Source organism: Natator depressus, chromosome 5 (assembly GCF_965152275.1).
Source record: "Natator depressus isolate rNatDep1 chromosome 5, rNatDep2.hap1, whole genome shotgun sequence".
NCBI classification, from domain to species: Eukaryota; Metazoa; Chordata; order Testudines; family Cheloniidae; genus Natator; species Natator depressus.
Window position 1 is genome coordinate 1136336 of NC_134238.1, and position 21688 is coordinate 1158023.

Below are 21688 nucleotides of genomic sequence, written 5' to 3' on the forward strand. Positions count from 1 at the left end.
TGAGGCTCCTGGCAGGGCAGGACAGAGGAGGCCGGAGCTGGGAGGGGAGTCCGTCCCTCATTTTAAAGAGAAGTTAAAGGCTAGGATGGACTTAGTGCATCCGACCTTGAAAGGCGTCTCGGAAAGCGCAGTGTGACAGGCAGCGTGATGGGACCCCGGCGCACGCTCAAAGGAAAAGGGAACAAATCCCGCTACAAAGGGGGCCAGTATCTCACTGCTGCTTGCACTCTGGGGGGCAGGGCAAGAGATCCCCCCTGCTCCATGTGGCTTAGGCCTAAGGACACACAGAGCTGGCTTTTATAGATGCTTCTATTACTCTTTGAAACCTACAAATGGGACTCGTTTGTGTATTTGTCTTTAACCTTGTCAATGCCTCTTTTATTTCCCCTTCCTAGCCATCAGCCTGGCCAGAGTTTGTTACAGAACTGGCTGCAGCCGCTGGCTTTGGGGAGGGATCTAGGGGCCAGGTTAGTCTCTAAGGTGCCACAAGTCCTCCTTTTCTTTTTGCGAATACAGACTAACACGGCTGTTACTCTGAAACGTGATACTTGGTTAGTGACTTCTAAGAACCGGCCTCACAGCCAGTTTGGGGGGTGCCCCTGGTTCCCAGCGGGCTGCCCTGAGGCTGGTTCCATGCTCGGGAAGCAGGAATCTTTTGGTGGGGTCCCCCCACCCACACAGCACATGGGCCTCCTTGAGCTTGGGGCCCTAAGCAATTGCTTAGTGTGCTTGTGCCTAGCGACGGCTCCGAATGCAGGACAGCTTGACAGCACTAACGAGGTCACACTCCCCCGTTCCACCGGGCTCTCGGGGGCTCTAACGAGGTCACGTTCCCGTTCCACCGGGTTTTCGGGGGGCTCTAACAGGGTCACACATCCCCCTCTCGGGGGGCTCTAACGAGGTCACATGTCCCCGTTCTGTGGTGCAGTTGACCTGGGGGCCGTGACGCGGCCTTTGGCCCTGGCAGTAACCGGAATAGTGCCGTGATTCACAGTGAGAGGGACCGTCCGTTTCGCGGCTGGCGGAAGAGGTCGGTGCATCCTGGCTGGCTCTGTGCTGTTTCCCCACCAGGGGGTGCTGCCTGCCCGGGGATCCTGCACTCGACCGTGGGGCCGGGTCTCTGGGGGAAATGCTAGGCAAACCAGCTAACCAGGGACTGTGGGCTCTGCATACCCCTGCCCCACACCTCCCTCCCTGCCCTGCAGCTGAAGCCCCACAGCCGCCCCACCCCCGCCAGCCGTCGGGCCCGCTGGCGACCAGTGTGGCTAACCAGTCGCAGGGTTACCAGAGCGAAACCAGGGCGTTAGCCATCATCCTTGGTATTGCTAATGCCTCTCGATTCCCAGCTGGGATCAGGGCCCCGTCGGGCCTGGGGCCCTACACAGCCCAAGAGGGATCAGAGGTCCATCAAGCTGGGTGCCTCACAGACCCCAACAGGGATCAGGGCCACGGGGCTGGGGCTCATGGGGTTGGCGGGAATGGGGCCATTGGGACTGGGGCCGACAGGAAGGGCCCTGGGCTGATGGAGCAGGGGCTGCAAACTGTCAATGGCCAGACAGGGGTAAGTGTCCCCATGGAGCTGGGTCTCTGGTCTCTGACAGTGACTATGTGACCCGGGCCCGGCTCCATGGGGCCCACTGCACATGCCCAAGGACCTTCTCCCACAGCGATTGGGCCCATTGTGCCCCCCGAGTGCCGATGCCCCGCTCTGGCCCAGCTCTCTGTGGCGTGTTTGCAGCATGCCCAGCCCCAGCCTCTCGCACTGCCCCCGGGGGCTCTTCAGCACCTCTGGCTGCACAGCAGGGCCTGGCGGGCACCTCCCCTGCCTGGCCTGGCCACCCGAGCCCCCGCTCCAGTGCGGGCTGCTGTGAAATCCCAGGGCCACGGGCCACCCCGCCAGGCCCCCACTCCAGAAGCTGCAGCTGCTGCTGAGGAAGGGCCTCGGGGCAGGCTGTGGGCAGCTGTGTGTTCACACTCATGGGCCCAGAGCCTCCCTCTGCGGCTGTGCAGCCGTGGGCACGGCCCGAGAGCAGTGAGAAGGGCTGGCGAGGGAGGGCATCTCCTCAGGCGACCAGAGCCCCAGGGTCATTCCGTGCGCCAGCCAGCACAGCTTCCACTGGGGCCAGTGCCAGCGTAATGGTGCGGGGAGCCTGGAGGACTTAGCCCCTGGGCCAGCAAGACTGGTGGACGTTACAGACACAGGGACAAACACACTCATTGCGCGCACACCCAGGGCCCCAGGGCATCACCCCAAGGCACTATGACCTCACCCCCGGGCCCCATGACCTCACCCCCGGGCTCTATGACATCAGCCCAGGGCCCAGGACCTCATACTCACCCCTCAACTCCTCCTTTTCCTCCCACTGACTTTAAGGGGAGCAGGCTGGGCTCTGGGGCAGCGCAGGGGATAGACCCCAGGCTATGGGGTCCCAGCTAGGTCCCACCACTGGGCCTCTCCCAGTAATGGCAGAGCCGTAACCTCCCTCCATGGGCCGAGTGTGAATGCAGGCTGAACACTCGAGCCCACATTCTGACACGAATGCGGGAGCCCAGACGCACCCCCGGCTGCCTCCTTTGTGGGAGCTCTGGGGACATCGTTGTGCCGAGATCCCAGCCGTGGAGAACCACGTGCCGCAGCCTCCCCTTCCGGACCCACCCGGCACGGACCATCCTGAAGAGCAAATCTCCCGGCAGGAGCATGAGGCCCAGTGGCCTGCGTGCTCCCCAGGGCTGCGACAGGCCCTGATCCCACGTCAGGTGCCAGGTGTCACCCAGCCCTGCCTCCATTCCCCTGCTCTGCCCCACCTCCACCCCACTCCACCCCATTCCCTCCCCCTGCCCCCGCTTTGCCCCATCCCACCCCAACCCGCCTCCATTCCCCTGCTCTGCCCCACCTCCACCCCCATCTCACCCCATTCTCTCCACCCGCCCCAGCCCAGCCCTGCCCCACCCCAACCCGCCTCCATTCCCCTGCTCTGCCCCACCTCCACCCCCATCTCACCCCATTCCCTCCCCCTGCCCCCGCTCCGCCCCACCCCACCCCAACCCACCTCCATTCCCCTGCTCTGCCCCACCTCCACCCCCATCTCACCCCATTCCCTCCCCCTGCCCCCGCTCTGCCCCACCCCACCCCAACCCACCTCCACTCCCCTGCTCTGCCCCACCTCCACCCCCATCTCACCCCATTCCCTCCCCCCGCCCCCGCTCCGCCCCATCCCACCCCAACCCGCCTCCATTCCCCTGATCCGCCCCACCTCCACCCCATTCCCTCCCCCTGCCCCCGCCCCGCCCCACCCCATCCCACCTCCACCCCATTCCCGCCCCGGCCGCCGGGCAGCGGGGAAGCAGCGGTCCCTGGAGCAGCAGCAGCAGGGGCGGGCCGGCGCGGTGAGTGGCAGCGGCTCGGCCAATCGTCGGCGGCCTGCAGGGCGATCGGCGTGCGCCGGGCCAATGGGCAGGCGCGGGGCCTGACGTCATGGCTGCGGGCGGCTGCGGGGATGGTGCGGGGCCGGGGAGCGCGGCGCGAGGCATGGCCCGGCGGCTGCTGCTGCTGCTGCTGCTCGGCGCGGGGCCCCTGGCCGGTGAGGGGGGCCCTGCGGGGCCGGGGCGGGGGGTTGGGGGCCGGGGGGGCCCTGCGGGGCCGGGGCGGGGGGTTGGGGGGCCGGGGGGGCCCTGCGGGGCCGGGGCGGGGAGTTGGGGGGCCGGGGGGGGGCCTTCGGGGCCGGGGGGGGATCCTGGGCGAGCTGTCCCTGTCCCGGTGCTGATCCCCGGGGGGGGATCCTGGGCGAGCTGTCCCTGTCCCGGTGCTGATCCCCGGGGGGGGGGTGTGTCCTGGGGGAGCTGTCCCTGCCCTGGTGCTGATCCCCGGGGGGGGATCCTGGGCGAGCTGTCCCTGTCCCGGTGCTGATCCCCGGGGGGGGGGTGTGTCCTGGGGGAGCTGTCCCTGCCCTGGTGCTGATCCCTGGGGGGGGGGTCCTGGGGGAGCTGTCCCTGCCCTGGTGCTGATCCCTGGGGGGGGGGTCCTGGGGGAGCTGTCCCTGCCCTGGTGCTGATCCCTGGGGGGGGGGGTGTCCTGGGGGAGCTGTCCCTGTCCGGGTGCTGATCCCTGGGGGGGGGGGGGTGCTGGGGGAGCTGTCCCTGTCCCGGTGCTGATCCCTGGGGGGGGGGTCCTGGGGGAGCTGTCCCTGTCCGGGTGCTGATCCCTGGGGGGGGGTGTCCTGGGGGAGCTGTCCCTGCCCTGGTGCTGATCCCTGGGGGGGGGGGGGTCCTGGGGGAGCTGTCCCTGTCCTGGTGCTGATCCCTGGGGGGGGGTGTCCTGGGGGAGCTGTCCCTGCCCTGGTGCTGATCCCTGGGGGGGGGTGTCCTGGGGGAGCTGTCCCTGTCCTGGTGCTGATCCCTGGGGGGGGGTCCTGGGGGAGCTGTCCCTGTCCTGGTGCTGATACCTGGGGGGGGTGTCCTGGGGGAGCTGTCCCTGCCCTGGTGCTGATCCCCGGGGGGGGGGTGTGTCCTGGGGGAGCTGTCCCTGTCCTGGTGCTGATCCCTGGGGGGGGTGTCCTGGGGGAGCTGTCCCTGCCCTGGTGCTGATCCCCGGGGGGGGGGGTCCTGGGGGAGCTGTCCCTGTCCTGGTGCTGATCCCCGGGGGGGGGGGTCCTGGGGGAGCTGTCCCTGTCCTGGTGCTGATCCCTGGGGGGGGTGTCCTGGGGGAGCTGTCCCTGCCCTGGTGCTGATCCCCGGGGGGGGGGGTCCTGGGGGAGCTGTCCCTGTCCTGGTGCTGATCCCTGGGGGGGGGGTCCTGGGGGAGCTGTCCCTGTCCCGGTGCTGATCCCCGGGTGAGGGTGGGGGGCGGGGGGAGCTGTCCCTGTCCCGGTGCTGATCCCCGGGGGGCCAGGGGGAGCTGTCTCTGCCCCGTGCTGAGCCCCATGGTGTACCAGTGCTGGGTGCTCGCGGCCTGGCACTGGGTGGTCAGACGCTGGGGTGATGGGCACTGCTATCAGAGGAATTGTGCAGAGTGGTCGACCACAGTCCCAATCACTCATAGGCTTCAAAGCAATCACTCTGCCATCTCCCCTCCTCCATTCTGAGAGCCCCCTCCTCCCATTAGATCCCCCATTGTGCCCCCAGTATACCCCAGTACCTGCCCCCACCATGCCACCCTACCCCGCTCTGACCGCGTGTCATCCCCACACACCCTGCCACCCTCCCATAGTGACACCCCCTGCACCCCACCCGCTCCCTGGGTGGTGTCACCACCCAGCTTCATGGCCCTTGCCAGCAGCTAAGTCCCTGCCTGGCGCCCTGCTGCTGCCTGGGGAGTTGCTCAATCTCCATCCATTGGGGATCCCCGCCCGTGGGGGTCTGGGCCAGGTTCCTGTGCCCCCAGCCAGCCCTGTGATGGGGAGGGTGAGACTCAGGGATGGGGAGTCACCCTGCCTGGCTGCGTGGGATCACTGACCCCACCTGCGAGGGTCACCGACTCACCTGGGCAGGGGGCAGCAGCCATGCAACAGGAGCTGGGTTTATTCTCAGGGTGGAAGTAGAGATATTTCCACCAGCACCCAGGGTGTGGGGTTAATGCAGAATGGCTGGCTTTGGGCACATGACGGGCACATTTCCATGGGAAGGGGGGCGGATAGGGAGATTGGGTGGGTTCCCTTGAAGTATGGCTCAGCTTGACAGCACTTGTACTGACGATGAGGGCAATCGGAGACACAGCCTTTGCTCCAGGCAAAGGGGTATGTATGTCAGGGTACGGCTGGCTGTGTCTGCGCACACCTATCTACACACATGCCCCAGCCCACACGCACACACACGAGGAGTGGTGGGTTCAGTGCCCAGACGCTGCTCGGGCCACCCTGCTCCCGCGGAGATGAATTGTGCTGAGCAGACACCCAGGCCACAGCCCCAGCACCAGGCCTGAGGTCCCTGCCCGGGAATGGCTCCTGCTGGGGTTTCCCGTCACTGTGGCTAGCAGGCGTGCTGGCGGGGGCTGTAATTAATGTCTCTCCTGTTCGTCTCCCCCGGAGCCCTAGTGCACACGCCCGGGCCTGAGCGCTGCCGGGGACGCTTGGCAATTGCCTGGTGAGTTCCCGGGGAGGAACATTTGGCCACGATCATTCCGGCTCTTGTGATGGTTGCGCAGGAAGCTCAGTCCCACCAGGAACAGTGACGCTCAGCTCAGCTCCCATCACCAGCCTCCTGCTTTGATGCTATCACTGCCAGGCCCATGGCAACCCAGCCAGTGGGAGCCAGATCCCACCTCCCGCAGGCTGAGGGCAGGAGACACGGTGCGTCTGCTCCCCAGGCAGCATCACCCGGGCCAGGGGCTGGCAGAGCAGCCTCTGCCCTGACTGGCGGAGAACTCCTGGGCTTGCTACAGCAATGTTCCCAGCGCAGGTCAGCTGAGCCGGCGAGGCACAGCCCAGTCCCGCCGCCGAGAGCGGGGAATACGGAGAGATTGGCTCACAGCCTGGTGTCCCCGGCCCCCAAACACCCCCATGTGTGACGGTCTGTTTCTCACCCACCCCAGAGAACGTGGCCTGTGCGGTTTGCCCTGTGCTCGTCCTGCACCAGGCCGGCTCTGCCTCTGGATGGGGCTGGGCACTGAGGTGCCTCCCTTGTTTCTGCTTCCATTTTATCATGGTCTCATTCCTCTTCTCTGCACTGTGGCAAAGCAGCCCTGGGAGGCCACGCCCACTGCCCCGGAAAGGGACTGGTGCTTGGGGAAAGGCGAGCTTGCCCCTGGGCCAGCCAGAGCTGGGACCGGACCCAGCCTGAGGTGGTGGGAGCAGGAGGTCACCGTTGGTGTGGCGTGTGCTGGACAGGGAGGCTCTCCAGGTCCCTCCATGGCGCAGCAGATGGCACAGAGCTGTCAGGGGGCTCCCACGTGGGTGCCGTGGGGCGGAGGCCCTGTGGGTACCTGGCAGCATGTGCCCCTTTGGGGCAGTGAGGACAAGGCTGCCTTTTCAACAGGGCTGCAGGGCAGAATCCCCCTTGCAGGGGCCCAGCATGAGGCCCCCAGGGGCCCCCTGAAACGGTCAAAGGAGCATGCTCCTGCGGCTGGGGAGAGGTGCTGCCCCTCAGCGATGGAGCAGCAGAACCCCAGCTGGGGCAGGATGAGGGGCCGGGGGACACATCTCAACCCGGGCAGATCCCATACGGTACCAGCTGCCGGGTGCTGCGGGGACCGCTGGGTCCGTTCGCTGCATGGAGCAGGCAGGCAGCTGGGAGTGAAGGCTTCGTTCCAAACACACCCTGCCCCAGCTACCAGGAGCTTGGCCTTCTTGGCCCAACACAGTCCAGCGTGGCTCCGCATGCCTGGATAGCACGGCATGCATGTCCCCGCATGGCACAGGGCACAGGGCGTGCATGGCCCGGCCTGGCACATGCACACAGCGTTCACGGCCTTGCGTGGCACAGGGTGCATGGCACACATGTGTCCCCTTCCTCGGAATCTGATGCCAGAGCTGTTGTAGGGGCCACAGCGATCCTGGCCCGGCTCAGAGGTCTGCCCTGACTCCGTGCAGGGGCACAGAAGGGTTTGGTGCCCAGCCCCCGTTTGCCCTAGGGCTGCTGCGGGTGCAGGGTGCACGTATCTGGCTGGTGTCGCTGTACCCTGTGTGTTAGTGTTTCCCACCTGCCGTCAGGCAGCGCTCCCTGCGTGGCTTGCCCTGCCCCCCACCCCCTTCGGGAGACACTGGATACAAAGGGGATCAGCCCCAGAGTGCCGGGACAGGCACCCCCAAGGGTGACCTAGAGGAGGGCAGAACTGGGAGCCTGAAAGCAGTCAGACAGATGGCCCTGCCAGGCTGGGGTCCGGCTAGCGCTGAGCCCCGGGAAGCCCTGCACCTGCTCGCTCAGCGCCGGGGGAGGGCTCGGGGGGGGGAGACCCCTCTGACTCTGCTGATCTGCCCTTTCCAAACCTCTGTCAGTTTGAAGCACTGAGCCAGCTGTGTGGGGGGTGGGGCCGTGTGTCCTGGCTTGTGGGGGAGCCGGGTCGATGGGTGGAGAGATTGGGGCAGGACAGGGTGTGACGCAGCAGCTGGGCAAGGGACAGGGACACGAGCGATGCTGAGGAGTCACAGGGGCGTGATGGACCCAAGTGCCGGTCACCTCTATCAAGGAGGCTGGAAATTCAAGGGGCTCAGAGACAGGCTCAGAGTGGGGCCACAGGAACCCCTCTCCCCCCATCTGAAGCGTCTAGGAGTGCTGGGAGGAATCAGGGCTGGGATGTGACAGGGGCAGAGGGTAACGAGTGGTTAGAGACGGGAGGCTGGGGCTGCCCTTCACCCGCCCTCCTGACACCGGGCGAGGGTGCGCTCCAGGAACTGAAGGGCAGCAGATTCGTAAGGGGCAACGGAAAAGCTTTCTGCACATGGTGCACCATGGGTCTGCGGAACTCACCGCCACAAGGTATCTCTGCAGCCCCCAGCTCAGCAGGGCTCAGGCAAGGATCGGCCACTCCTGGGGAGCAGGAGGGCAGCCGGGCACATCAGAGAGGAGGAGAATGGAAGGGACATAGGATGAGCCAGCTGCAGCTGAGGGGGTTGGGGGAACTCGCCCATGGACAAGCTGTTCCGCAACTGGCCACCAGGGGGTTTCCTGCCCCTGCCTCCGAGGCAGCTGGTGCTGGGCCCTGTCAGCGCCAGGAGACCGGGCTTGATGGGCCCATGGGCAGCTGGCTGGGAATTCCTACATCCCAGGCCATTCTGGCTCATGGCCCCTCTTCCTTCCCCTCCCCCCTCCATGCCCTCTTGCAGACGGGCTCTTTGTGACTGATTACTTCACCCGCACGCCGCGCAAGCTGAGCCCCTTCCGCTCCTTCGCCAGCATCGAGCTCTTCCACTTCCGCATCCCTGAGGACACCCTGGTCGCCGTCTGGAACCTCATCACCTTCAAGGAGCAGGGCGGCACCTTCGGGGACCGGTGCCCGGACCGCAGCGTCACCGTGTGGGTGTCGGGGTGGGGGGGTGCTGGGGCTCGGTGCGGGCCCAGGACTCCGGTGCCTGGATTCCTCTGGGGCGGGGCCCAGCTGGGCTGGCACATAGGGAGTGTCGGGAGGTGCTGGCCCCCTTCTGGGGACACGTGACTCTCCCCCAGGGCTGCGAGGCCCCTCGCTCCCACCTGCCTTAGGGCAAAGGAGCCTGGGCTGTGACCCACCTGCCAGGGGCGACACAGCACACGGCGAGGGGGGCCTTGCCCCACACTGGGACCGCGGAGTCTCTCCCTGCCACCTCCCGGGATCGCCCTTCCCAGGGCGTTGCGGGTCGGGATAGCGGGGCCTCGGCACAGCGAGGGTGGGCCTGTGCTAGCGAGGGGATGTAGCTCTCCAGGGCGGTGTCCCTGGGGGCTGATGGTGCCAGGTTCCTGCTGCCGGCGCCACCCTCCCCGCCCGCCAGCTGCTGGGCTGCTCTCTGCCCGCCCTCCCCCCGCTCACGCGCTCTCTGCCCTGCAGGTATTTCCGCTCCGGGGCTCCCCCCATCATCGCCCCCCTCCACACCCACTTCCCCCGGGACACAGCCGTCCCCGGCTCCTTCACGCTCACCCTCACCTGGAGCCTGCCAAACCGCACCACCGGGGTGTTCAACATCACCAGCCCGCTGCCCGGAGACTGGTTCCTGGCTGCCCACCTGCCCAAGGATGAGGGCAAGATCTCCGTCAAGGTGAGGGGCCAGCAGAGGAAGGTTAATGGCCGTGCCCCCACCCCCGACACCAGAGGCAGGGACAAGCCAATGCCCTGTGGGGCGCTAGAGCTGCCCCAGGCTGGGCCGGTGGAGGGCTAGGCCCCTACTGCTCTGACTGAGGGAGGGGGATTCCCCATGGCTGTGTCTGGGGGAGGAGAGGGGGGTTCCCCATTGTTCTATCGGGGGGGACAGAATGGAGAGTCCCCATTGTTCTGTCTGGGGGAGGGGAGAGGGGTTCCCCATTGTTCTATCTGGAGGACAGGAGGGGGGATTCCCCATTGCTGTGTCTGGGGGAGGAGATGGGGGTTCCCCATTGTTCTGTCTGAAGGAAGGGAGAGGGGGTTCCCCATGGCTCTGTCTGGGGGAGGGGAGGAGGATTCCCCATTGCTGTGTCTAGGGGAGGGGCAGGGGGTTCCACATGGCTGTGTCTAGGGGAGGGGCAGGGAGCTCCCCATGGCTCTGTCTGGGGGAGGGGCAGGGGGCTCCCCATCAATTTCTGTGGCAGAGGCTGCCAAGCTGTGGCAGGTGAGCCTGTGGGCAGAGGAGTGCTGTACCGGGGGTCTGTCCCCTTTTAGGGGTAGTGGCCCCGGGGCCAGCCAAGCCCTGATCTGGGACATGGCCCCTTTAAGGAAACAGATGTTCAGGGAAGCAGCAGATCTGCTGGGGAAATGGGGCCAAGTGTCAATCTGGAGCCACCTCCTAAAAAGCCAGCTGCAGGGGTACCCCCAGAAGGGTGACCAGCTGGGGGAGCAGCTGGGGGAGAGGCTCCCTGGGCTGGGGTGGCCTACCTTAGTCACAGCCCCAGGTGCGGGGCTGGGGCCCCAGAACCAAGGGGCTGATGTGTGGGTCCAGGAGCTCTGTGGAGCCCAGATGCTGGTGGCCTGGGAATGCGGCCGGAGGCCTGGCCCCAGGAGAAGGGCCGGGAAGGCCTGCTGGTCGCGGAAGGCCTGGTGAGAGCAGGCGAGCCCCGTGGGAAGGACCCCACAGAGAGGCCAGGGGTCACGGAGCTGCAGGCCAGGGGACCTCTCTGTGCCTCAGCCCCCTGAGGGTCACACTCTCACTGGGGTCAGCCCCTCGGTGTCCCTGCCTCCTGGGACCAACCCTCGGAGCCTCCAGCACGCCTGGGTCAAGCTGGGAGCTCCCTGCAGCGAGTCCCCTCAACCAGACCCCTCGGAGAGGCTGCACCCCCAAAGGGAGCGGTGCCCCCCGAGTTCCTGAGTCTCAGTGACTCCCAGCCAGCGGGGCAGCAGCAGGAGGGTTCCTGGCTGTCTGGGACAAGCACAGACCGTGCCGAGCCCCAAGGTCTCCTGACCCCCCTCAAGTCCCCAGGCAGGAGTGTGTGTCCTGCTTCCCGCGGCCCACACACTGATCCCCACCGGGCCGCTCCGCCATCCCTTGGTCTGTTTTCTGGGCATATCAGGTCACCTGGCTTCCCCCTCAGGTCTTTGTTCTCCTGCTGGTTGCAGGCGCCTGGCCTCTTGCAGAGGGTGGGCCCCAGGGCCGGCAGTGGCTAGGTAACAAAATGTCCAGGCCATTGTCTGAGCCAGGCGGCAGCCACACCTGGGCCTCTACCAAGAATAAACCACCTTTTGCCACCACCTAGTTACACATGCAGCACAGAGGGGAAACTGAGGCACAACTCGTATTCATGCACAGCATGCAGAATTCCCACTTATCATAGAATCATAGAATATCAGGGTGGGAAGGGACCTCAGGAGGTCATCTAGTCCAACCCCCCTGCTCAAAGCAGGACCAATCCCCAACTCAATCATCCCATCCAGGGCTTTGTCAAGCCTGACCTTAAAAACGTCTAAGGAAGGCGATTCCACCACCTCCCTAGGTAACACATTCCAGTGTTTCACCACCCTCCTAGTGAAAAAGTTTTTCCTAATATCCCATCTAAACCTCCCCCACTGCAACTTGAGACCATTACTCCTTGTTCTGTCATCTGCTACCACTGAGAACAGTCTAGAGCCATCCTCTTTGGAACCCCCTTTCAGGTAGTTGAAAGCAGCTATCAAATCCCCCCTCACTCTTCTCTTCCGCAGACTAAACAATCCCAGTTCCCGCAGCCTCTCCTCATAAGTCATGTGTTCCAGACCCCTAATCATTTTTGTTGCCCTTCGCTGGACTCTCTCCAATTTTTCCACATCCCTGTAGTGTGGGGCCCAAAACTGGACACAGTACTCCAGATGAGGCCTCACCAATGTCGAATAGAGGGGAACGATCACGTCCCTCGATCTGCTGGCAATGCCCCTACTTATACATCCCAAAATGCCATTGGCCTTCTTGGCAACAAGGGCACACTGTTGACTCTCATCCAGCTTCTCGTCCACTGTCACCCCTAGGTCCTTTTCCGCAGAACTGCTGCCTAGCCATTCGGTCCCTAGTCTGTAGCGGTGCATGGGATTCTTCCGTCCTAAGTGCAGGACTCTGCACTTGTCCTTGTTGAACCTCATCAGATTTCTTTTGGCCCAATCCTCTAAAAAGTCTAGGTCCCTCTGTATCCTATCCCTACCCTCCAGCGTATCTACCACTCCTCCCAGTTTAGTGTCATCTGCAAACTTAATGAGGGTGCAATCCACACCATCCTCCAGATCATTAATGAAGATATTGAACAAAACCGGTCCCAGCACCGACCCTTGGGGCACTCCACTTGATACCGGCTGCCAACTAGACATGGAGCCATTGATCACTTCCCGTTGAGCCTGACAATCTAGCCAACTTTCTATCCACCTTATAGTCCATTCACCCAGCCCATACTTCTTTAACTTGCTGGCAAGAATACTGTGGGAGACCGTGTCAAAAGCTTTGCTAAAGTCAAGGAACAACACGTCCACTGCTTTCCCCTCATCCACAGATCCAGTTTTCTCGTCATAGAAGGAAATTAGATTAGTCAGGCATGACTTGCCCTTGGTGAATCCATGCTGACTGTTTCTGATCACTTTCCTCTCCTCTAAGTGCTTCAGAATTGATTCCTTGAGGACCTGCTCCATGATTTTTCCAGGGACTGAGGTGAGGCTGACTGGCCTGTAGTTCCCAGGATCCTCCTTCTTCCCTTTTTTAAAGGTGGGCACTACATTAGCCTTTTTCCAGTCATCCGGGACTTCCCCCGGGTCGCCATGAGTTTTCAAAACTAATGGCCAATGGCTCTGCAATCACATCCGCCAACTCCTTTAGCACTCTTGGATGCAACGCGTCTGGCCCCATGGACTTGTGCATGTCCAGCTTTTCTAAATAGTCCCGAACCACTTCTTTCTCCACAGAGGGCTGGTCACCTCCTTCCCATGCTGTGCTGCCCAGTGCAGTAGTCTGGGAGCTGACCTTGTTCGTGAAGACAGAGGCAAAAAAAGCATTGAGTACATTAGCTTTTTCCACATCCTCTGTCACTAGGATGCCTCCCTCATTCAGTAAGGGGCCCACACTTCCCTTGACTTTCTTCTTGTTGCTAACATACCTGAAGAAACCCTTCTTGTTACTCTTAACATCTCTTGCTAGCTGCAACTCCAGGTGTGATTTAGCCTTCCTGATTTCACTCCTGCATGCCTGAGCAATATTTTTATACTCATCCCTGGTCATTTGTCCAGTCTTCCACTTCTTGTAAGCTTCTTTTTTGTGTTTAAGATCAGCAAGGATTTCACTGTTAAGCCAAGCTCGTCGCCTGCCATATTTACTATTCTTTCTACACATCGGGATGGTTTGTCCCTGTAACCTCAATAAGTATTCTTTAAAATACAGCCAGCTCTCCTGGACTCCTTTCCCCCTCATGTTATTCTCCCAGGGGATCCTGCCCATCAGTTTTTGAGGGAGTCAAAGTCTGCTTTTCTGAAGTCCAGGGTCTGTATTCTGCTGCTCTCCTTTCTTCCCTTTCTTCGTTACAGCAGGCTGCAGGGCAGGGCGCTCATGTGCACCGGGGGGCGGAGTAGGTAGAGGCAGAATGCACGGGCAGTAGGGGCCCCAGATCACCCAGTCCCACCTGCTGTACAGCACAGGCCCAGCTGCCCACTAGCCCCCCAGCCGGACTGGGAGCAGGTGACCAGGCAGTGACGTGTCACAGGCAGAGGCCAGGAGGGGCCGAGGGGCAGCTCAGCTCCGGCCGGAGGCCAACAGGTAGCTGGGGTCAGTGAGTGACCGGGCACAGGGCAGCTTGGCACTGGGCCAGCAGTCGACCTGGCTGGTGACCCAGGGCTGGGGCTGGCGGCCCGGGGCTGGCGGCAATCTGGCAGCCTGGGGCTCCTCTGGCTGCGGGGGTGGGGGGACGGGACGTGCTCAGTGCCCAAATCTGGTTGTGGTGAGGGTGGGGAGGCCAGTCGAGGAGGGGGAGGGGTGCCCGGATCTGGCCATTGTGTGTGTGTGGGTGCTTGTTGCCCGGCTCTGGCTGTGAGGGGGTGGGGGGGCTGTTGGGGAAGGGGTCAACAGGTGCCTGGATCTGGCCGTGATGGAGTTGAGAGGCGGTGGGGGAAGGGTTGGGGGGGGGTGCCTGGATCTGGCTGTGATGGGTTGGGAAGCTTGGTGCCCAGATCTGGCCATGAGGGTGTGGGGGGCTCTGTGGGGGAGGGGTCGGAGGTGCCCAGATCTGGCTGTGAGGGGGTGGGGTGGCTCTGTGGGGCAGGGGGAGGGGGTGCCAGGATATGCTCATGAGGGGGCGGGAAGGCCAGTGGGGGAAGGGTTGGGGGAGCCCAGATCTTGCTGTGAGGGTGTGGGGGGACTCTGTGGGGGGCAGGTTGGGGGTGTGCTAAGATCTGGCTGTAAGGGAGTGGGGAGGCCGGTGGGGGAGGGGTCAGGGGGTGCCCGGATCAGGCTGTGAGGGGGTGGGGAGGCTCGGTGCCCGGCCCCGCTCTGACTGCCCCCACCCCGCAGGGTCTGTACGAGGAGTGCCAGTACCTCTTCCAGCCCCAGCTCATCGCGCAGCGCCTCGTGGGCATCGCCGTGCTGTACCCCGGCTACGTCAGCGCCCAGAGCATCGCGCCCCACAACCGCTCCAGCCTCTACAAGTGAGTGGGGGGGGTCCCTGCTCTGTGCCAGGGGGCTCTGCTGTGGGGCTCTCCCAGCTCAGTGGTGGGGACGAGCTCCCTTCTCGGGCTGGGGCTGGGGTCCCCTTCAGTGGCAGGGGATCTCCCCACTTCCTGCCCACCCCAATAACTGAGCCTAGCCAGGGGTGAATGTGGCCCCCCTCTTTGGGGGGATGGCAGCAGCAGATCATTCAGCCCCCCGCCCCCATTCTCAGGGGGACACCTGTCCCCCAAGCCGGTTCCCCCACGGGCAGACTCAGTCCAAGCTCCCGCTGACCCCGGGGTTACAGGGCACCAGCCCCCCATGACCGGGGGGAGGGGAGCATCCTGGGTTGTGTGTGGCCCACAGGAGGGGTCCTGGCTCCTGGCATGGGGCACATGGTCTCGGGGGGGGGCAGCGCCAGCCTCACCATGGGGGTCCCCGCGGGGCTCACGCTTCCCCTCCTCGGCAGGGTCTTTGTGCCCAGCCACACGTCGCGGGTGCTGGTGCAGGTGCTGGGCTGCCGGGCGGGGAACCGCAGTGCCGCGAGCTGTCCGCTCTGGCTGAAGGTGCGAGCCAAGGCCCCCCCGCTGCACAACTCCACCGCGCTGGACTGCCGGGAGCGGGCGCCCTGCCAGCTGGCGCTGGAGCTGCCCCTCTGGCAGCACTGGTACTACGTGCTGCTGGAGAAGACCCTGGGCGTGCCGGGCCCCATCCACTTCCAGCTCACCGTGCAGCTCACAGGTGAGAGCCGTGGGGCTGGGCCGAGGGGTGGCTGGCGGGGACCTTGGCTGTCAGGGTAACCACCCCAGAGCCCAGGACCTGCCCCTGTGCAGTTCCCACTGGAGTCCGGGGGGCAGGGGCTGGGCCCCATCCGGGCTCTGGGAGGTGTGTGGGGGTGGAGGCTGAAAGCCAGGACGCCTGGGTTCTCTCCCCAGCTCTGCGGCAGAGCCGCACCGAACTTGGGCAGGGCAGGCCATGCCTCTGAGACCGGCTGTGGGCAGCACCAGGCCTGTCTTTGCTGGCAGCAGAACCAGCTTCACAAGGGCTGGGGTGGTGTCTCCATCCCTGGCAGTTGTGAAATCCAGATTGGCTGGTTTCCGAGAGATCTGCCCAGCGGTTAGCACGGGGGGCGGGGTGGGTCCCTGGCCTGGGTGATGCTGGGGGAGACTGGTCACAGCGGCGCCTTCTGGCCTGGGACTCTCTGGGAAGAGAGACCCGCCAGGGGGCAGGGCTGGGGCCGGGTGCTGGGGCTGGTCGGGAGGGCAGCCTGGAAGCCCGGTGACGGCACTGCCCTCGTCCCCTGCAGACTGCTCCAGGCCCGGTCTGTCCCGGGCCCCTGTCCTGCTCCCCGCTGCTGCCATGAACATGCCTCAGTCCTTCGGTGCCTTGGTCAGCCTGTCGCTGGGGGAGAGCCTGCCCCCCGCCGCGCCGAAGGGCACCCAGCCGCCTCCAGCTGGGCCGCCCCCCGGCGTGTGCTGCTGGCCCATCCGGCCCACGCTGCGCAACGAGCTCGACACCTTCTCTGTCCACTTCTACATCTTCTTCGGGCCCAACGTCTCGGTGCCGCCCAACCGGCCCGCTGTCTTCGGCATTAGCCTGCTGCCGGTGCTGGACAGCGGGGGGGTGCTCAACCTGGAGCTCAAACTCAATGTGGTGAGAGACCCCCCCATGACGAGGGCAGGGCACCATGGCTCAGGGGCTGGGGCACTGGCAGGGCTGTGGGGAGCCCGGGGCTGGGATGGCGGGGGCTGAGGATTGGGGGGCACCGGCAGAGCTGTGGGGGTTGGTGGGTGCCCAGGGCTGGGATGGGGGGGCTGCAGGTTGGGGGGCACCAGCAGAGCTGTGGAGTTGTGGGGAGCCCAGGGCTGGGATGGGGGGGACTGTGGCTCAGGGTTGGGGGGACAGCGGCAGAGCTGTGGGGGTCCAGGCTGGAGTGTCAGGAACTCAGTGTTGGGCTCTGTCCCTTTCAGTCGTCCCTGCGGGGGGAGAACGTGACGGTCTTTGGGTGTCTGACCCACGAGGTCCCGCTGACGGCAGGAGACAACGCGTCTGTCACCTGTGAGACAGGTGAGGGCTGGCCTGCGCCCACCTCCGCGCTCCCCAGTAGGTGGCGCCAGAGGCGTGGGCCTGGGGCTATTGGCGCGCCCAGGAGGGGGCGCTGCAGGTGAGGGGGCTGGAGCAGGAGCGGGTCACTGGCTTAGGCCAGGCTGGCTAACCTGGAGCAGCCCCATGTGGACGCAGATCCAGCTGCAGCCAGCGGCTCTGGGTTCAGTGAAAGCTGTTCCCAGCCGGCCGCGCGACACCCCGACCGCTGCATGCCGCGTGGGGGGAGAGCTCGGAGCGGCTCTGGGTCCCATCACTGCAGCATGGGCTGCCCCGCACCCCCTACAGTGCAGGGAGGGGGCTGGGAAAGGGGTTCCTGCTCGGCAGCTCAGTCCCCGGCGTGCTGCAGCAGGAGCCTGGGGATGGGCGACGACGCGACCATAACAGGGAGCGGGGGACTCTCCCCCCAGACAGCATTGCCCCCATGGCCCCATGGGGCTGCCAGCACAGAGCGGGGAGGTCCTGCTGCCCGGCCCCTGCTCACTGCCGCTTGCCTCCCCACAGGGTCCCTGGCTGGGTTCCTGCTGTCTGTCAACAGCACGGCCAGCCTGGCCCGCTTACGGATCCCGTACCCCCAGACGGGCAGTTGGTACCTGAGCCTGCGCTCGCTCTGCGCCACGGAGCACGGGTAAGGGAGCGCCGTGCCCGGGCCGCACCGGGGGCGGCTGGTGCATGCAGAGGGTCAGGGAGTGGAGCTCAGGGGTGTGAGCTGCGGCTGAGGGCGGGGTGGGACCTGCTGCCCCTTGGCTCACAGAGGGGGATGGCCCATGTGGAGGGGGCATTTGGGAGGCGGCCCTGGCAGGAGGGGGGCTGAGGGGCTCCCTGGGCCATTTTGTACCTGGCCAATGGAGCCAAGTGGCAGCTCAGGGCTGGCTATGCCTGCACCCCTTCCCATGCCAGGCCGCCCCGTGGGGAGCCCTGCCCCTCTCCCTCTGCCACGGCAGGCCCGGGCTCCGGGCGTGGTGCTGAGCCTGCAGGTCTGACAGGGCTGGGTCCGTGGTTCCCCGTCGTGGGCTTGGAGATGGGGGTGCGCTGCCTGGCTGCCCGACCTCCCAGCGCTGCTTACTCTGAACAATGGGGAAACCACCTGGGTCTGCCAGTGACTTCCCAGCCACCCCAGGGGCACCAGCCCGGCCTGGCTTCAGCAGCATCCTGGGGCCTGTGCCAGGCTGGATCTCCAAGCAGCCCCCCTGTGACGGGGCTGCCCATGGGAGCCAGCTGAGGTCACTCAATCAGGGTGATCTGCAAACAGAGCAGGGCAGACAAACCCCAAACGCTGGTGGATATTCCAATACTGAGATTTACCAAGCCAGTCCAAACCAGCTTCTCTAGCCCCTCCCTGGGTGCTCAGACGTCCACACAACGCAGTGCCCTTAAAGTACCAGCTTCCAGCCTCCATCCAGACACACACGTCAAACATAGGATGATAAACTCGAAAATCTTATTTCATCATATAAAAGAAAAGGTTCCCCTGACCCCAAAGGACCAAGCCCCAGACCCAGGTTAAATGATAACTGAGATCTTACCCCAGGTACGTGCTTACAGTCAATCCTCATTAACTAAACTAAAGTTTATTAAAAAAGAAAAGAGAGAGTGTGTTTGTTAAAAGATCAATACACAGACAGACTTGAATTCAATTCTTGAGGTTCAGATACACAGCAGAGCTGAGCTTGTATTTGCCAAAAGTCCTTTTAGAAATAGTCCAGAGGTTATAGTCCAATGTCCATATTCAGGGTGACTCCAGTCAGTGACTGGGGATCTCAGTCCTTATGGCTTAAGGTTTCCCCCTCTTGAAACCCAGAGCAGATTTGAGATGAAGAAGGATCGTGTCCCAAGGTTTTTATACATTTCCTGCAGCCTTTTGGCCTGAGAAAACAATAGGCTTAACTTTCCTTCTTCCAAACATCCTGGCCATTAGCACAGGGTAACTTATCCATTAACAGTTCAGACACAGGTTATCACAACCTTCAAAGAGACATAGACAATTCTATTTCACTCAAGTGTCTTCCTAAATGTTAATATTCCTTTTGTTGATCTTTGAATCAAAGCTACAGCCATAGACAAGACTTGTTTGCGGACATCACAAGCCCTGAGCACACAGCTCCCCTTCTCTCTCTCACAATGCCGGCTGCATTTCACAGCTCTCTCCATTTCCATCTCTTCCTAACCAGTCCTTAAAGTCCGGCCCTGGGTCAGGTCAGTCTGGGAGGTAATTAACTCTTTCTGGCCCTGTCACCTTTCAATGAGATATTATATTACACTCCGAACGTCACACCCCCCCGACAGGCCCCCCTCTGCAGGAATCCCCTCTGGCTGGAGTCCTGAGTGTAGGCTCCCAGGGTCGTCCCCCCTGCCCCACAGGCCCCCCCAAGAGGCCAACTCCTCCTCCCCACTCTAGTAACCCCTGCCCCCAGGTCGGGGCATCTCTTGGCTTAGTTGTCCCACTTGGTGCCTGCTCTTCCTTGGAGTCCCCACCAGCTAGCGCGACGGGTCCACAGAGCCATCACTGCAGAGCAACTCCACGGCCAGCCTGTGTGTGCCGGCCTGGGGACCTGGAGGGCCAGGGATCACCCCCCAGCTAACCCAGGCCAGACCTCCGCTGACTCGGCCACACACTGCGGGGCACTGGGCATGTGGCAGGGTGCAACGAAGCGGGCTTTGGCGGGACCCAACTGAGAGTATCAATTCAGGACAAATTGCTCAGAGCCGGGCAGTCACAGCCCAAGGCTGGGGGTCCTTCACTACTAAGGCACCAAACCAGCCAAACAGAGAGAACTTTGGTCCCACCCCACTGGCTAACCAGAAGTTGTAATGATGCTGGTTCTGGTGGGACCCAACTGAGAGTGCCCATTGTTCCAAAGCGTGGGAGAGTCAGGGACAGCGCGTCCGCTATCAGGTTGGCACTTCCCTTCACATGGACCACGTCCATGTCGTAATCCTGCAGGAGCAGGCTCCACCTCAGGAGCTTGGCGTTGGCTCCTTTCATCTGGTGCAGCCAGGTCAGGGGAGAGTGGTCGGTGTACACGGTGAAGTGTCGCCCGAAGAGATAGGGCTCTAGTTTCTTGAGGGCCCACACCATGGCCAGGCACTCCTTCTCGATGGCCGCGTAGTGTTGCTCCCGGGGTAGCAACTTCTTGCTCAGATACACGATGGGGTGTCTCTCCCCCTTTTCATCCTCCTGCATTAACACCGCCCCCAGTCCCGTGTCGCAGGCGTCGGTGAACACCACAAAGGGCTTGTCAAAGTCTGGGTTTGCCAGAACTGGGCCACGGACCAGAGCCTCCTTCAGCGCCCGGAAAGCCTCCTGGCACTGCTCGGTCCAGACCACCTTGTCTGGCTTCCCCTTCTTGCATAGCTCAGTGATGGGGGCGGCTATGGCGCTAAAGTGGGGCACAAATCTTCGATAGTACCCCGTGTCACGGAGTCCCCGGGCGATACTCTGGAACTGCTCCCTACGAAGCCAGTCAGGACTCTGGGGAAGTCTCCTTTCTAGGAGCAGCCTGTCTGCAGGGCAAAAAGCTCACACAGCTTCCACCTTCCTGGGTCTGACCTCGGAACATTCAGCCTCCTCTGCCCCTCCATGCGCTTCCCACAGCGAGTCCGCCCAGGCGGGGTCCTGGGGAAGCCAGAGGGTCCTGCCCCCAAACTCCGCAGTCAGACGGGACTCTCAGCCAGCCAGTAAAACAGAAGGTTTATTAGACGACAGGAACATGGTCTAAAACAGAGCTTGTAGGTACAGAGAACAGGACCCCTCAGCTGGGTCCATTTGGGGGGGCAGTGAGTCTGACAACCACGTCTGCCCTTCACTCCTCGTCCCCAGCCAGCCCCAAACTGAAACTCCCTCCAGCCCCACCTCCTCTGGGCTTTGTTCCTTTCCCAGGCCAGGAGGTCACCTGATTCCTTTGTTCTCCAACCCTTTAGCTCTCACCTTGCAGGGGGGAAGGGCCCAGGCCATCAGTGGCCAGGAAACAGGGTGTTTGCCATTCTCTCTGTCCAGACCCCTGCACACACCTAGGGCTCTGCAACGATCATACACCCTTATCCCACCACCTAGATACTTAAGAACTGCAGAGGGGAAAATGAGGCACCCCCACAATATTCAGAGGAAACATTAAGAACAGTCCCGCTTTGTCAAACCCCGCTTTTTGGTGTGGGGAGCGGGCCAGTCTCTGATCACCTCCACCTTAGCTGGTTACGGCTTTAGGCGGCCGCTCCCCACCCGATGTCCCAGGTAAGGTACTTCAGCCATCCCCACCTTGCACTTCTCCGCTTTGACAGTCAGCCCAGCCCCCTGGAGTCGGTCCAGCACTTGTCTAACCTGGGACACATGGTCCTCCCAGGTCTGGCTAAAGACACAGATGTCATCAATATACGCCACGGCAAAACTCTCCATCCCCCTCAGGAGCTGGTCCACCAGGCGCTGGAAGGTGGCCGGCGCTCCCTTGAGGCCGAAAGGCAGGGTCAGGAACTCATAGAGCCCCAGAGGGGTGATAAAGGCCGATTTCAGCGGGGAATCTGCATCCAGCGGCACTTGCCAGTAGCCCTTTGTAAGGTCCATGGTGGTAAGGTACCGAGCTCCTCCCAGCTTGTCTAGGAACTCGTCCGGCCTGGGCATGGGGTAGGCATCCGATACAGTGATGGCATTGAGCTTCTGATAGTCCACACAGAACCAGACCGACCCGTCCTTTTTGGGGACCAGCACCACCGTCGAGGCCCAAGGGCTGGCAGACGGCTGGATCACCCCCAAAGCCAGCATGTCCCGGACCTCTCTTTCCAGGTCCTGAGCAGTTTTCCCTGTGACTCGGAAGGGGGAGCATCTTATCAGCGGGTGCGACCCTGTCTGCACCCGGTGGACAGTCAGATTAGTGCGTCCAGGCTGGTTGGAAAACAGCTGTCGGTACGGATGCAGC

General features: G+C 63.2%; 1 protein-coding gene across 1 annotated transcript in view; it reads left to right on the plus strand.

The window, feature by feature from the left end:
- The first annotated feature begins 3483 nt into the window (after window positions 1-3483).
- TMEM8B (transmembrane protein 8B) overlaps window positions 3484-21688 on the plus strand; it is a 36440-nt gene continuing 18235 nt past the window's right edge. The window contains exons 1-8 of the mRNA XM_074953858.1: window positions 3484-3581; window positions 8757-8946; window positions 9452-9659; window positions 14541-14674; window positions 15145-15416; window positions 15982-16328; window positions 16646-16742; window positions 17283-17406. Of these exons, the coding sequence (XP_074809959.1) occupies window positions 3530-3581; window positions 8757-8946; window positions 9452-9659; window positions 14541-14674; window positions 15145-15416; window positions 15982-16328; window positions 16646-16742; window positions 17283-17406 (1424 nt within the window). The 5' untranslated portion in view covers window positions 3484-3529. The remainder of the gene's footprint in view (window positions 3582-8756; window positions 8947-9451; window positions 9660-14540; window positions 14675-15144; window positions 15417-15981; window positions 16329-16645; window positions 16743-17282; window positions 17407-21688) is intronic.